The sequence below is a fragment of the Abramis brama genome, assembly GCF_963993115.1.
Source record: "Abramis brama genome assembly, chromosome: 19".
In the NCBI taxonomy this organism is placed as follows: domain Eukaryota; kingdom Metazoa; phylum Chordata; class Actinopteri; order Cypriniformes; family Leuciscidae; genus Abramis; species Abramis brama.
In genome coordinates, this window is record NC_139981.1 from 31,694,446 (window position 1) to 31,708,600 (window position 14,155).

Genomic DNA, 14,155 nt, shown 5'->3' on the forward strand with positions numbered 1-14,155 from the left:
GGTGTCCTGGAACGATGGCACGCTCAAGGTATACTTTTGGAGTGGGCTGAATAACCATCTAATCCGCCTGATGCCCATGGGAGAAACATCTTGCATCCTGGCACAGTACGCCAACTACGCTCTATGGCTCACCCTTCACGGTTGGAGAAGTAAAAGACAATGTCATTCAGTCATAGCCCTCCCAGTCCACTCCTGTCCTACTGATCCCTTATTTGGGAGACCAGAGCCAAAACCCACCAAGGACCTTCCGTGGATGAAGAAGGTCACTTCGTAGCCAGAGCTGAAGCCATACTCGTCCTGGAGCCCGGGCTAGTTGCAATGTCTGACCAGGTGCAAGAGTAAGAGCAGATGGAGTTAGACTGTGTGAAGACACACAATGTTGGGCCCCAACCATGCCTCAGCCCTGACCCCTGAGGTAAATTTGCTCCCTACAAGCTTAAGTAATATAATGGACTCCCTGGTTCCATTCAACGCTTATGTTCAGCTCCACCAGACTCCTTTGTCCCTCCAGCTACGCCTTGGTTAGTCATCGCTCTGCAGCCCCACAGACTTCCGAGTCTTCAGCTGCACTTCGTCCCTCCACCCCTTGGGCTTCATCGGGCTCCGCCTTCCTTCTGGCTCCACCTTGGTCCTTGGTCACACCGGCTCCGCCTCAGTCCTCTGGCACCCCACCTCCACCTCGGTCCCTCCATTGTTATGGCTCCGCCTCGGCCTTCAGGACCATCAGTGTTGCCCCGTCTCTATGGCTCCTTGGCTCTGCCTGGGTCACCAACTATCCTGGCTCCACTGCGGGTCTTCGGATGTCTGACTACACTCTGTCTCCTCCCACCATCAGTTCTGCCATGGGCCTCTATCCTGGCTGGGCTTTGGATCATCCTCCTGTCTCCACCCTGGCTCCTCCCACCTTATTCTCCTCCCTGGTTTCTCCTGCCATCATCTCCTGTGTATAACCCTTTGCCAACCCCTCGTCATCCTCCAAAGCCCCCAACTAAGCAAGCGAGAGGCGACAGTGGCAAGGAACCCAAACTCCATCAGGTGACAGAATGGAGAAAAAAAACCTTGGGAGAAACCAGGCTCAGTCGCTCAGTTCTCCTCTGTCCAACAAACGAACAGTGCAAGATTATGATTCATACAGCATTACGATCAGAAGTCAGATTGGGATCGTAACATTCAAAATAGTTAATCCAGTTCCATCTGGTTGAAGATTGCAATCAGTTGTAGTGGTTCTTCTGGGCCCAGTTGCACAAACCCCTTAAGCTAAGAAAACCCTTAAAAACATTATTAACAGGGATTTGTGCAACAGCTGCTGGTCATTAGGAATAGAAACTATCCTACGTCCAGAGAACTCTTTTATCCCAAAGATGGAAGAAACTTTTATTCCTCATAAACATGATTTTTAGTATTCAAACCTGTGTACGTGCCAGCACATAATAGACCAGTTGGGTAAAAAAAGACAGCAAACAACGGTTGTACATTAGGGTAGACACCTGTTACTATAGAGTGTAAATTAAAAGACGCCAACTGAACCACAGAAGACCACTGGAAGATCGACATTCTTTTGTTGCACACAAAGGAAATGCATTAGAGCCAGAAGATCTTCATCAAAAGATCCAATACAAAAAAAGGGGTGCGAAGAAAGAGAAAAAGCCTCCTTTCAGGAGAGATGAAGCTTGAAGAAAATGCAGATGTAATTGCACTACTGGTGGTCACTGATCTGTCCAATCTCTGCTGATATATATATACTATTCTCAAGCCTCAAAGTCTCTGCTGATAAATGCAAACTGCTTTTTCAAAAGTGATGCAGCTCTAAGAAGCAAAGTGAGTGTTTGGCCAGATGGGACCCATTACCAGACACTAAGCCTCCTGGCAAGACTACAAGTTTGGTAATTAAGTTATAAGTGGAAATGACAGCCTTTTGCTTTTATTAGATTTTTTGTTATAATTGCATCTTCAGTTGCCTACAGATGCTTATTATACTGAATAAAATATTAAACTCACTATAAATAAAGAAAACCACAGAACAAAAACATTTGTAACACTTTTATAAATGTACATGAATAATCATGTATTAACACTTGAATTAATACTTACTTTAACATGAACTAATGATTAGTGAACACATTAACTAATCAAGAATGATACTATGACTATGGATTTATGTTGTTTAAAGGTGAACTAAGTAACTTTTTTACCTTAACTGAACAGCTTCGGAGTCACTGGAATGGTTATATTACTTATTTCGGGTTGAATGGTGGTCATTTCGCACCCCCCTGGTGCCCGTGAGCGGAAAATCCGCACTTGCAACTTTGAGCCGGCGGGCCGCCGGCCGCCGCGTTCAGGAAGTATCGCGTGATATCAGGTCTCGCGATGTAAACAATTGCTTTACGGCCAAAAGAAATCTGCTAAAATGCTGTCATTATTGCGCTCCCTCACGCTGTCCGAACCCGAATGAAGAAGACGTTTTAAAGAATGTCCCATCTGCTTTGATGTCGTTGATCTACTAGCCTCTGGTGTCTGAGAATCGCCAACGAGTTTTTACAACAGTGTTGTCAAATATCTATTCTGAAGCTGTGGGGGGAGCTCTAGAGAGAAACCTGCGAGCAAAAAGCGTGAATACAGCGAAGAAATCCCGAAGCTACTGAGCCCTGCTTTAATAGTAATGAACTGTAAGTGGTACCTAGCAAATGTTCCACTAACTGTAGAGTATATGTTTCCTGTTTGGGTATTTATTTTGGGAACAAATCATTTTTATTTTTACGTTTTACAATTTTTTTAAAATCTTTTTTTAGCTTTTGTATAGCTGGGTATAAGCCAGAGTAGGATGAGTTTGAAGTTTGAAATAATCTTGTAAATCAGAGTATCAAATTATTGGTGAGTTATTAGTGTATTTAGTATTTTCTACATTTGATAACAAGGATCCATGTAAATAATGGTGAACTAATGTGCCATCCAATATATGTTATAATGAAACCGCAGATGGCAAAATTTTACATTATGAAAATATTAAATTATTCACGTTTAATTCAAAGTCAGAGTACTTCTTGTTTATTCTTAAAGAGACTGTTTAGTTTAGTTCCCCCTAAATGTTAATTAATGCATTAATTATCATTATGGTTTGTCATTATTCACGCATGAAACCACATGGAAGGTTAGCTCTTTATTCGTTCTTGATTAGTCATGCCTTCACTAATCATTAGTTCAGGTTAAAGTAAGTATTAATTCAGGTATTAATAAATGATTATTAATATACCCTTATTTTAAAGTGTTACCAAAACATCTGTATGTATTAGCAAAGTATTTAAGGAATTTTGAGACATTTTGTGGGATTAGATGGCTTTTCTTGTTTAAACTTAAAATACAGAAATTGGTATAATATCAACATTTTAAAATGTGATATTAGTTGACACCCTCAAAAGATCAATCCCTTCATCCAATTAGGCATCATTCTCAAGTTACAAACCTAAATGTAGGCCTACAGCGTTCATTAACAAAAACTACCCGTGTGGGGAAAACAATCTCATAATCTTCATGCAAAATAAATAAATAAAGTAATTAATACAGGGTTTGTTTAGATGAGATTTTTGTTGTCAGTGGGCAGCTGTTCTTGCCAGTCACCACTGCAAACGTAGTTAATTAAAATATCTCAGTTCTCCCATCAGATTTAAATAGTTTTAACATTTCACTGATAAACACAATTACTGTTCTTCATACATATTAATACAGCAATATGTGAATTCCTGCAAGAATAAACAGGAAACTAATGAGATAGTCGGATCATCAAAGAGGATTTTTCTTGCAGGCTCAAAATTAAGGTTACCGAAGAACTTTTGGAGAAGAAAAGGAAATTAAGAGAATATCTTGGCTGCAAATAAATGTTGGAAACCTCATTTCTTCGCCTCAACATAATCAAATTATTCTCACTCTTGGAAGTGAAATTAGTACTTGAAGTGAAATTAGAGCTTGATCTTTCAATGCAAAGACTGCTTTTCTTGCCTATATTTTTCATTTAGGGGCAGCAAACATTTATATATATGGATTATAATATTTTTGTGGACGTTCATTTAATAACACTTTATTTTGATGGTCCCCTTTAGATATTCTGTTGACTATACGTAACTTTGCAACTACATCTTAACTTATTCTACTAACCCTAACCCTGGCCTAATCTAACCCCTTATTATACTAACCCTAACAGTTTACTAATACTCGACTAATAGTTGAAAAATGAAGGTGCAACATTACTTATAGTCAACAGAATGTCTAAAGGGGACCATCAAAATAAAGTGTAGCGGCTAATTTCTCATTAGACACAAACCTTAATGTTTTACCTACCTAATTACTTTCATTTTACTATTGTAAAGTGATCTTACAGTAGATGAAAAGCACTAGAAAATAATGTTCAAATCTCGTAACACAATACAGTATACTTTCAATTAGTGCACAGAAATTATCAGGTGCAAGTTTTGGGCATTTGCTAAAATGCCAAAAATTGCTAAAATGCTAAAATGCTTTCACCCCTGTAAACGTTAATTAAGATATCTTGGTTCTCCCATCAGATTTAAACAGTTATGACATAGCATGGATATCCACAAATAAAAAATTACGCAAATGCAATTAATGGTCTTCATACATATTAATTCAGCAAAATGTGAATCCCTGCTAATAAATTTGAGATTTGAGTATTTTGCTGTGTTCAGCTTTCCTTTCCTTTGACCAGTCCCTCATTCCCTATACCTCACAGCGTGATGCTACACCTCTGTGCTTCACAGCAGGGATTGTACTATATGAGCAGTGCCTGATTTCCTCCAGACATGATGCTTCGAATTGAAGTTAAATCTTGCTCCTGACAGTGTGAGAGTCATTTAGATCCTTTTTTGTGTGTGTGTGCAAACGTCTTTACTAAGGAGAGGTCTCCATCTGGCCATAAAGCCCAGTTCGGTGAAGTGATGTAGTGATGGTTGCACTTCTGCAAAATTTTGACATTGGTGGGGACATAAAAGCAGTTCCCACAGGATTTTTGCATTTATGATAAACTTTTGACCTCAATTTCATTTAATCTAAAGCCTTTATTTATAGATATGGTAGCCAACTACCACCGTATCATAAAGTATACGGGTTTTTTTTTTTTTTACACCTTTTTTATTATGTAAACTAACAAATTGCAATAGCTTTCTGAACTTCATGATGGAATATACTGCATGTCTACATTCATGAAAAAAAAAAAAACCTTACTCAGGGATTGACAGGTTTTTAGTCTATATTGACTCATTGAATAATAAAATAAAGGTAGCAAATGATGAGAAGGCATCTTATTGCAGACATCCCAAGTCTCCCAGAAGTTCCGGGACTCTTCCGCATATTGATAGCGGCTCCCTGATGCCCGCAAATGAGTTAAAATCTCCCGGAATCTAGAGCGAGCGAGCAAGAGCGCACATGGGAGACAGAGACTGTGTTCCAAACCGTGTAGCGCGTGCACAGCAGAGAGGGAGAGGGAGCGAGAGACCTTGTGTGTGTGTGCTAGTGTGCGTGTGTGCCTCATGAAGCGCATGTAAGATAGAGAGCATCTGATTGGCCTGTTTCGGTAAATCAACCAATCAATTGTCATTGTGGGTGGGCTTTTATCTCTTCTCTAAAACCGAATTAATCAGTTCAGTGTATCTAGACCAGGGGGGTAATCTTTCAGAAAAAACTGAAGCTTCCCCGGGCGCCGCCATTGATTAGCAGACCATCACCTGCTGTAAGCATTCCATTGACTCCCATTCATTTTGGCGTCACTTTGACAGCGAATAACTTTACATCTGAGGCGTTTAAAGACTCCATTTGTCCATTATTTATTTCTAAAGAAACACAAAAATGTATAAAAGGCTCCATTACCTTGTATCTTACGTTATGGCCCCGTAGAAGCAGTTTTTGTAAAAATAGGCTAACGATTGCGTCATAACCACACGACTCTCTGTCGCACAGTAGAGAGATTACCGTATGGACAGGAGGAGAAGCTCGCGGGCAATCGGGGGGACGTGGAGGCAAAATGACAAAATAATTAATCAGAATACTTAGCAGAAGTTGCTCCTGCTGCTGCTCATGGACACCTCCTACTCACACTCTCCGTCTCTGCAAGTTTCTGAAGGGAATGATTCAGATTTCTCTTGGCACAGCTACTAGAAGACAGACGGGTTGCTCACGTCACATCTACGTCGTCAAGCTCAGTTTGAGTCTGCGCAGTACGCTCAGCCATCAGGAAGTGAGTGCTTCTAATTGACTTCACTTTTCTCCGTTGAATCCAATGGGGTCGCTGTGTCCATTTCTTTTACTGTCTATGATGTAGACACAGGAGCGCCATGGCAGAGGGAGAGTGCCCCAAAAAATTTAAGTATAAAACACATTTTACGCCAGACTATACACGAAAGTGTACCCCTGTCTTGTAAGAGTAAAACATAATGATAGTCTTGCACGCTGTACAGTTTGTAACAGTGACTTCAGCATTGCCCATGGCGGGTTAAATGATTGTAAAAGACATGTTGAGGTGAGTTCAACAAGTTTCATTTCATTCATGTGCATATTATTCAGGCCGGCTAGTTGCCAAGGCTACATGAAAACAACAAACTCCTTAGACCTGTTTAAAGCTGCAATGGAATATAAATAAATAGTATAAACGTAAATAGTATAAGCAGCTTATATAAATAGTAAAAGTAATCTACATATTGTAACATTATTAACAAATAATTGCATATAGGCCTATAGCCTATACAAATGATGTATTATGTTTTAATATATTTTAGGGACAACAACTCTGTGGTGAAATGTCATATCCTTGTCCTCCTTCCTTTTTTTTTCAGGGGGGATCTTCGGGATACCTCCCTGAAATGACCTTTTTCAGGTTGGGACTTTATTTTAATATTAAAAATTAATTAAAAGAATGATGATTCTTAAAAGAAAATGTGTCGTGACCCTATTGAAATAATAACAAAAACAACTTTTACATGAACCTGATTGACAGATAAACCATTCACTCTTTATATTAATTTTGTGGATATTTCAGCTAACAGTTTGCTATATATTCAATTTAAAGAGGGTAAACCTTAAAATTTACTTACGTTCTTGCTCTGTCTTTGCAAAAATTCTTTAATCATGATGGTCTTTTACTTTATTATAATTACTTTAACTCAGCTAATGTCAATGGTGTTACCCATTAAGCTGTTATTAGCCTCATATCATCCTTATTTAATTTAGAGGATGGGATCTGAGTCAGGATGCTTTAGTAAAAGAGATTCTTAATCTCAGTAAGACTTTGGACCACACTTACTCATTTTATTAAACAACAAAACATAATTTAACAAACATAGCATAAAACAACACTGATGCATCTCGATTGCCTTGGATTTGTGTCTATTTTTCTATACAAAAAGTATTTTTCAGGATTCATTTCATTCATTTATTCATTCATTCATTATAGGATTTAAAGGGAACACATTATAATGTTGATAAAACTGCACCAGGGTAAACTTGAGTTTTAATTAGACAGGCTTAATTTTTGCTTTTGATGAATAGGAGGGGCAATAACAAAAGTCTTTTTGCTTCTCAAGTCAGTTTGCTATCTTGACAAAAGCAACTGAAAATGACTTTCGAAGTGTTAACCTTCTGTTAGTGAAGTCAAGGTCTTGGGGGAAGGCTAAAAAATGTATGCGTTACAAAGTCAGACTTTGGAGTTTCTGTTTAAATTTGTTGGCCTGTCACTGAATATGGAATAAATGCACTTATTTACAAGCATTTGCTCTCTACACGATGAAATAAAGAATGATTACCTGCAGTAAGTGCCAAGGCGCCATAACATTTGAGACCAAAGAGTCTTCCAGCTTAATAAATTCACCAACTCTAATCCACACGGCCAAACCTCAGGAGTAGCAGACTATAAAACAACTTTTCCTTCATCGTTTTCTTCCTTTGTTCTTCTATGCAACCACTTTGAACAGTTTCTATATACATACCAAATGCCTCTGAAGCATAAAATACAGATACTTTTATTGATTATAACCATGCAACAAATGGTATTTATATTCTGAGATCCTTTATGAGTCACTCAATATCATAGTCTTTTGCTGTAAAGGCAAGATCCCTGTGCTGAACTATAAGGCCAGACGAGTCTAAAGGCTTTGTACAGATGGCACGCAGGCATGATGTTCGGCTTTCATAGTAATGATTATTCTTCTTTCTTTAAGCTTTCTTTAACATTTTTTAGGACAAGGGTTTGGAACCATTGTTGTATGTAGATGCATTCAGTGTCCTTGACAGCAGATGTTGTTGTCACTTGATGCAATTACCTTAAAAAGTCAGTTGGCGTTGCTGTGTGTTGTTCAATATCTAATCACTTTTCATATCCTGATGGTGCCGGCTGATAGGTCCTTTACATGCAATCAGCAAGCATTCACACCATTATCACATACTGCATGGCACAAGCTGATTGGCGCCCTTCCCTTGCTATCTTCCCTCCGTCTTGTTCACTCGGATGTAAAGCATTGCTTATTTTTTAATTTTTTAATTTAAGGCAACCTTGTTGCTTGAGGAAACAGTGACTAAGTTTTGCCTAAATGAGAACCCATTAAAAATGAAATAGGCATTGGCATGAGCTAGCAAGAGAAAGCAGTGAGATTGTTCATGCAGTGCAAATCCGACCAAATGCAACAATGAGTTGGCTAATGGAGGACATTTTTAGATGAGTTTAGACAAAAAGGCTGAAAAATCATTACTACAGTCACTAGTACCATATTGTTCCAAATATAAGAAAATGTTTTTTTCTTAGAAATACATCTGAAAAATCAGTTTTGTCTTATATTCAGGGTCTAGACTTTTACATTTCAAAGATACACCCGCAACAATAGGCAGCGCCAAATACGCATTAAACGAGTGTGCCAAGAAATACGGTGTGTCAGAGTATAACATTAGAAGATCGCGAGCACAAAAAGACAATCTTAAAAACACAAACAGTCAAAGAAAAGCTAAGAGCTGCGTGACTGTCATGTTTGCATGTCTTGCTGACGGGACCAAACTTCCCCCGTACGTGATTTTAAAACATAAGACGGTACCCAGATTTCAATTTTGCTAGGCAACAATGAGATGGATAGCTTAATTGTTATATAATTCAGATGGGCTACAGGTTATTTTTATGGTATGACAAAAATTGTGTATTTTTTAATGCTCCACTTCTCATGTCCAGCATGGACCATCAGGCATTCGGCCTCGCCAGGGTCCCTCGGACCTTCTGCTCCACCTGGGTCGGACATCGCACCACTTTCGTAACGGACATGGGGGACTTTGTTTTCATTTGCATTGTTTCTCAGTTTCTCTTGTGTCACAGATTTGATTTCATCATTCAGTTCAGGTGTGTGTGTGTGATCATCCTTGTTTGTATTTAAGTTCCCTTGTTTCTGTTCATTGTTGTCGGGTCTTGTCTATGTTGGATGTGTGTTTCGCTACTCTTACTCTGTGGATTACCCTGCAGATTTATTAAAGACTGCTTAATTATTCCTTCTATGTAAAGCACTTTAAATTACCATTGTGTATGTAATGTGCTATATAAATAAACTTGCCTTGCCTTGCCTAATTATCTTCATCTTCATGTATTCAAGTATTATACCAGGACAATCCGTGACAGTAACGCAGCAACAGGAAAGAGGATACAGCAAACATAGCTTGCATGAGACCATGTTTTATATGAAAATGAGTCATTTTACAAGACAATTTTCTTCCATCTCTATCAGCTTGCAAAGTTATTTCATTTGTTACAGTAACACATAGTGTATGTTCTAACTAGTTAAGTTTGAGCCCTATTGGCTCAGGCACACATATTATAACTGGTTTAGGCCAATAGTTAAACAAACCTAAGGTTATGGCACCCAGGTACACACTGCTCACTTGCAAGTCACTAGTTAAATATATTTGGGCTTTGCTAGCCCAGACAGCCTCTAGATTTTAAGCAATTCAGCAAAGCAGGCCCAAGCACAGGGATCTTGGCGATAGGTCTGCTGTAGTGTCCTGTTGTCTTTCTGATGTGTCTGTTGAGATGATTTAGGATATTTCTATCAATACAGAAGTATGTTTCACATATAGCAGCATGATGGCATATCGGCTTGTATTTGTATCATCTCCTTTGTTTTTTTGTCTTGTTGAGGAATTTATGTGTGCCTATTCATGCAGCAGCACCATATCTGTGTAGTAAGTCAATACTCTAGTCCGCCAAGACCAAATACATTATCATATTCATTAAAATGATTCAGAGAGTTGTCATGATTGAAATATACATTAGGGATGCACAATATATCGGCCACCATATCGCTATCTCCCGATATGGAGAATGAGAATGTGCAAAATGTCTGTTTGCATCACTTGCAAGCTTGGTTCTGATTGGAGCAGCTGCTGCCTGTTACAACTGACAATGTTCTCCCCTATTCACCTTATTTTTCACGCAAGAGCAGGCGCCGTCATTTTTTAATTATAATGTGTTAGATTTACGGTAAGCCACTTCCACTAATCGTAGTTGTATTGTGAGCCCGTTGTTTTGCGTCGACTGTGTAGTTTTGACTGGCTAGATACTTTTTAATATGGACTACAGACAGACTGGCGTCCTTTGCACAGTTAGGGTGTGCTATAATCACTGGTTCAAGCGTAAAAAATACATGCAAGATATTTGTTTTGAGCATAATCCACGCACCAGAACTGAATTTGGACGTCGGGCACCCTATGATCTACACGCTGCAAGAAGCTCGACTTTGGTTAATAGCATTATTGTAATGTTTGAACATGCTGGTAATGCGAGTTGCTTGTTATTTTTATGTTTTAGTCAAATAGTTAAGTGTATCTGTTGCATTAACCATTCAATCACTATTTTGAGTTCTTTGCACGCACATGCTTAATGTGACACGATGCGTTACATGTGAAACTGTGCATGTTAAAGGTGGGGTATGTGATTCTCTTTTTTGTCCATTTTTTCAAAATCACTTGAAATCCTATTCCTAACCCACTTACAGCCACTGAGTTAGAAGCACTGAAATGAAAATTAAGCAATTTGATCATCTGTGGAACAGGCAGGACTCGAAAAACTCCGGCCAATCATTTCCAAGACCACCTAGAATCATTGGACAGTAAGTTCGTCAATCAAACGGTCGTACCATACCCCCCTCCCCCATCCCCCTCCCTCCACATGAATGGGTGGAGTCAGGGCCAGCGTTGGAGGAAAGAAGGTAGGACCATTTGAGTTGTGTATTTTCAAAATATGCCGGCCGTTTTGCAAATTCCATACCCTACCTTTAAATTACTAAAGGTTCTAAATGCAGCAGTAGTTTATGTATTTCTCTTGTGTGTACTTGAGCTACCAAAATTTCTGTACAGTTGCTCTTTACACTTCGTTAATGGCAGACCCATGGAAGATCATCCCTTTAATATTTGGTCACTTCTTAACAATAGAAATGTTACAGCCACTGTAATTTCTTGAACAATAACATGTGGACATCAAAACACGCACACTCATGAGGGTTTAAACTTTTATTTTAAAGTCACGATGAACGAACAGTTTGCATATATAGAAACATATTGATGTATTCTCCTGTGTTGGCATAGGTTTATAGATTATTTACGTTACAAATCTGGTGAAATGGCGCACATTGCGTTGCCATATGAACGTCATAAGCAGCCCAAATTCACAGCATATGCAGAGATGGCATTTGTTAAACGAGCTGCTGAGATACGCATTGAAGACCCATCTACTCCGGGTCACAACACAAAATAATTGAAAATATTCTCATAAAATGTCAGGCCACTTCTTCATTTCATCCCCCCACCGCTGGTGTGATAAATATTAACCATCACGGTGTTATCATAATAGTGTTTTGTGCGTGCTCCCATAACATGGCTTCTTACCTACCGGCTAGCAAAACGGAAGTCTGACACATTAAAAGGAAGTACGTGATCGTATTTACTTCCGCGTTGCAAAATAAGGTGGATACAGGTTTGAAAGTTTAGCCAAATAAATGATTTGTATAACTAAAGCAGATCAAGCAATGTGTTAAGCTTACGAATTGGCACTTACAGGAGGAATGGCTGCTGGGAAAACTCTTCCGACCCTCAGACACTAGGTCTGGCTCTCCAGTGCACAGCATCTTGGCATTCATTTGGCCATCAGGGAAACAGCGGTGGAAGTAGTCTGGCCTTGGCCTGAGATCAAGATCAACATCAAAGATCTCAGCCAATGGTAAGAGCACATATATCATAATAAAGGGGTGCAAAACTCAGTTCCTGGAGGGCCACTGCCCTGCAGAGTTCAACACACATATACTGTACCAGGTGATACAGCGGTCATGTGGTACAAGTTGGAACTCTCAGAAAATTACCAGTTTACAAGCTGCAATTACAAGTTCTACAAGGATGTGAATGTTTTTTACAAGTAAGAATCTAGAAATTATGGTAATTACGACATGGCATGAAAGCACCTCAACTCTGCAGGGCTGTGGCCCTCCAGGAATTGAGTCTTGAACCCCTGTCCAAATAGATCTTTATACAGCAGAGGTCTTCAGCCCTGCTCATGGGGACCCACTGTTCCACAGAGTTTAGCTCCAAACTCACCTGAACCAGCTAATCAAGTTCTTCAGGATTGCTTGAAAATCACAGGCAAGGAAATGGGTCTATCTAGCACAATAATCATATCTAGTGATGGATGATCTATTATCTAGTTATTAAATCACTGTATTTATTTAGGTGGAACTTAGGTTTCCAAACCTCTGAACTACATAATAAACACCACTTATATGTACAAAATTTTGCAATTATCCATGTTTTGTATTTTTTTAATATTTTTACGATATTCTGTTCAAGGCCTACTGGCCATCCAGCCAGTTTATAGCCCAAGACGCTAGGAGAGCTTCCACCATCCTTCAGCAATAGAACATCTCAGTGTGACCTTGCTTCCCTGAGAAGGGAACTAGATGCTGCATCAGTAGCTGGTACTATAGGGAACACCCTCCAGGTGTGATGGTTATCTGAAGCCTGTATAGAATCACGCCAATGTATTGCTAGTGGAACTCACTGCAGAGTCAAATTAATCAAATGGGTCCACCTCTTTGGATCTAAGGTATGTAGCTCAACCTAATTTAGTTGTAGGGATAGGGTTAAGGTTAGGGCTAGGGTGTGGTTGGATCTTCTAGATTCACTGATAAGGTCCATACAGGGGGAGCTTTATGTCTCTGTAGTGAGCAGCCATTCAATTTTAAGCTGATACACCACATATCCATGTTTTCATGGGCACTCTCCAATTGAAAAAATTGATAAAGTGATCGGATTGATGTGTGTTTATATGTCACAAGCTTCAAATCGGATTTAATCTTTTGACAGACAGAAACTTGTTCTATGCCCAGAGCAGAACGTGCCTCGCTAACTTTTACAGGGAGTGAGAATGCATTCCCCCTTGCTGATTCAGATAAGACGTCACTGGCATGTTGTCCATTCTGATCAACACGGGGCAGTCCGACAGTCCAGAAGGATTTTTTTCAATGTCAGAAAAACCATAAACAGAGATGGGCGCCCTCTCAGACTCAGTAGGCCGGACGGACTTGATAGACCATGTCCCAGCCTACCAAAGAGGCATCCATCTTGATCACAGGCCACACCTAGCCAGATATCCTGCGTCAAAAACCAGGGAGTGTTCAAATTAATAGAGTACAAAATCCCTTTCAAGTAACTTGAATATCTCTGTGGTGAGAATGCCAACTTGGGGTTACCCAAGTGAATCATTGATCCACCACTGAAACGGTTTTATTTGGAGCTGGCCCAGCAGAATTAATAAAATATCAGCTGTAAAAGTCAGACTCTACCTGGGAAGGAGGCACTTCCTCTATTGTTTCTTTTCTTCAAAAGAGAAAGTATTTCCTGCCTGAGTACTGGAGTTTTCCATTAGTACTGGACAACAGTCGTGGAAAGCACTCTGTTGAAGCGAGACAAACCACGTCGAAATTGGTTTAACCATGTTGTATAGTTTGAACCCAGCAAGATACATTGAGCAGAAGTCACAGAATGTACTTCTTTCCTCAGAAAGAGTCAACAGTCAGATAGGCAGTTAAGTGCTGCTTGAGCAAGTACTTCACACACACATCATATGTGTCATCATTTGTAA

At 39.5% G+C, this 14,155-nt stretch overlaps 1 protein-coding gene across 1 annotated transcript in view; it reads right to left on the bottom strand.

The window, feature by feature from the left end:
* The window catches only part of plpp4 (phospholipid phosphatase 4), a 111,183-nt gene that overhangs the window by 16,507 nt on the left and 80,521 nt on the right, over nucleotides 1–14,155 (bottom strand). The window contains exon 5 of the mRNA XM_084093287.1: nucleotides 12,080–12,204. Within this exon, the coding sequence (XP_083949413.1) occupies nucleotides 12,080–12,204 (125 nt within the window). The remainder of the gene's footprint in view (nucleotides 1–12,079; nucleotides 12,205–14,155) is intronic.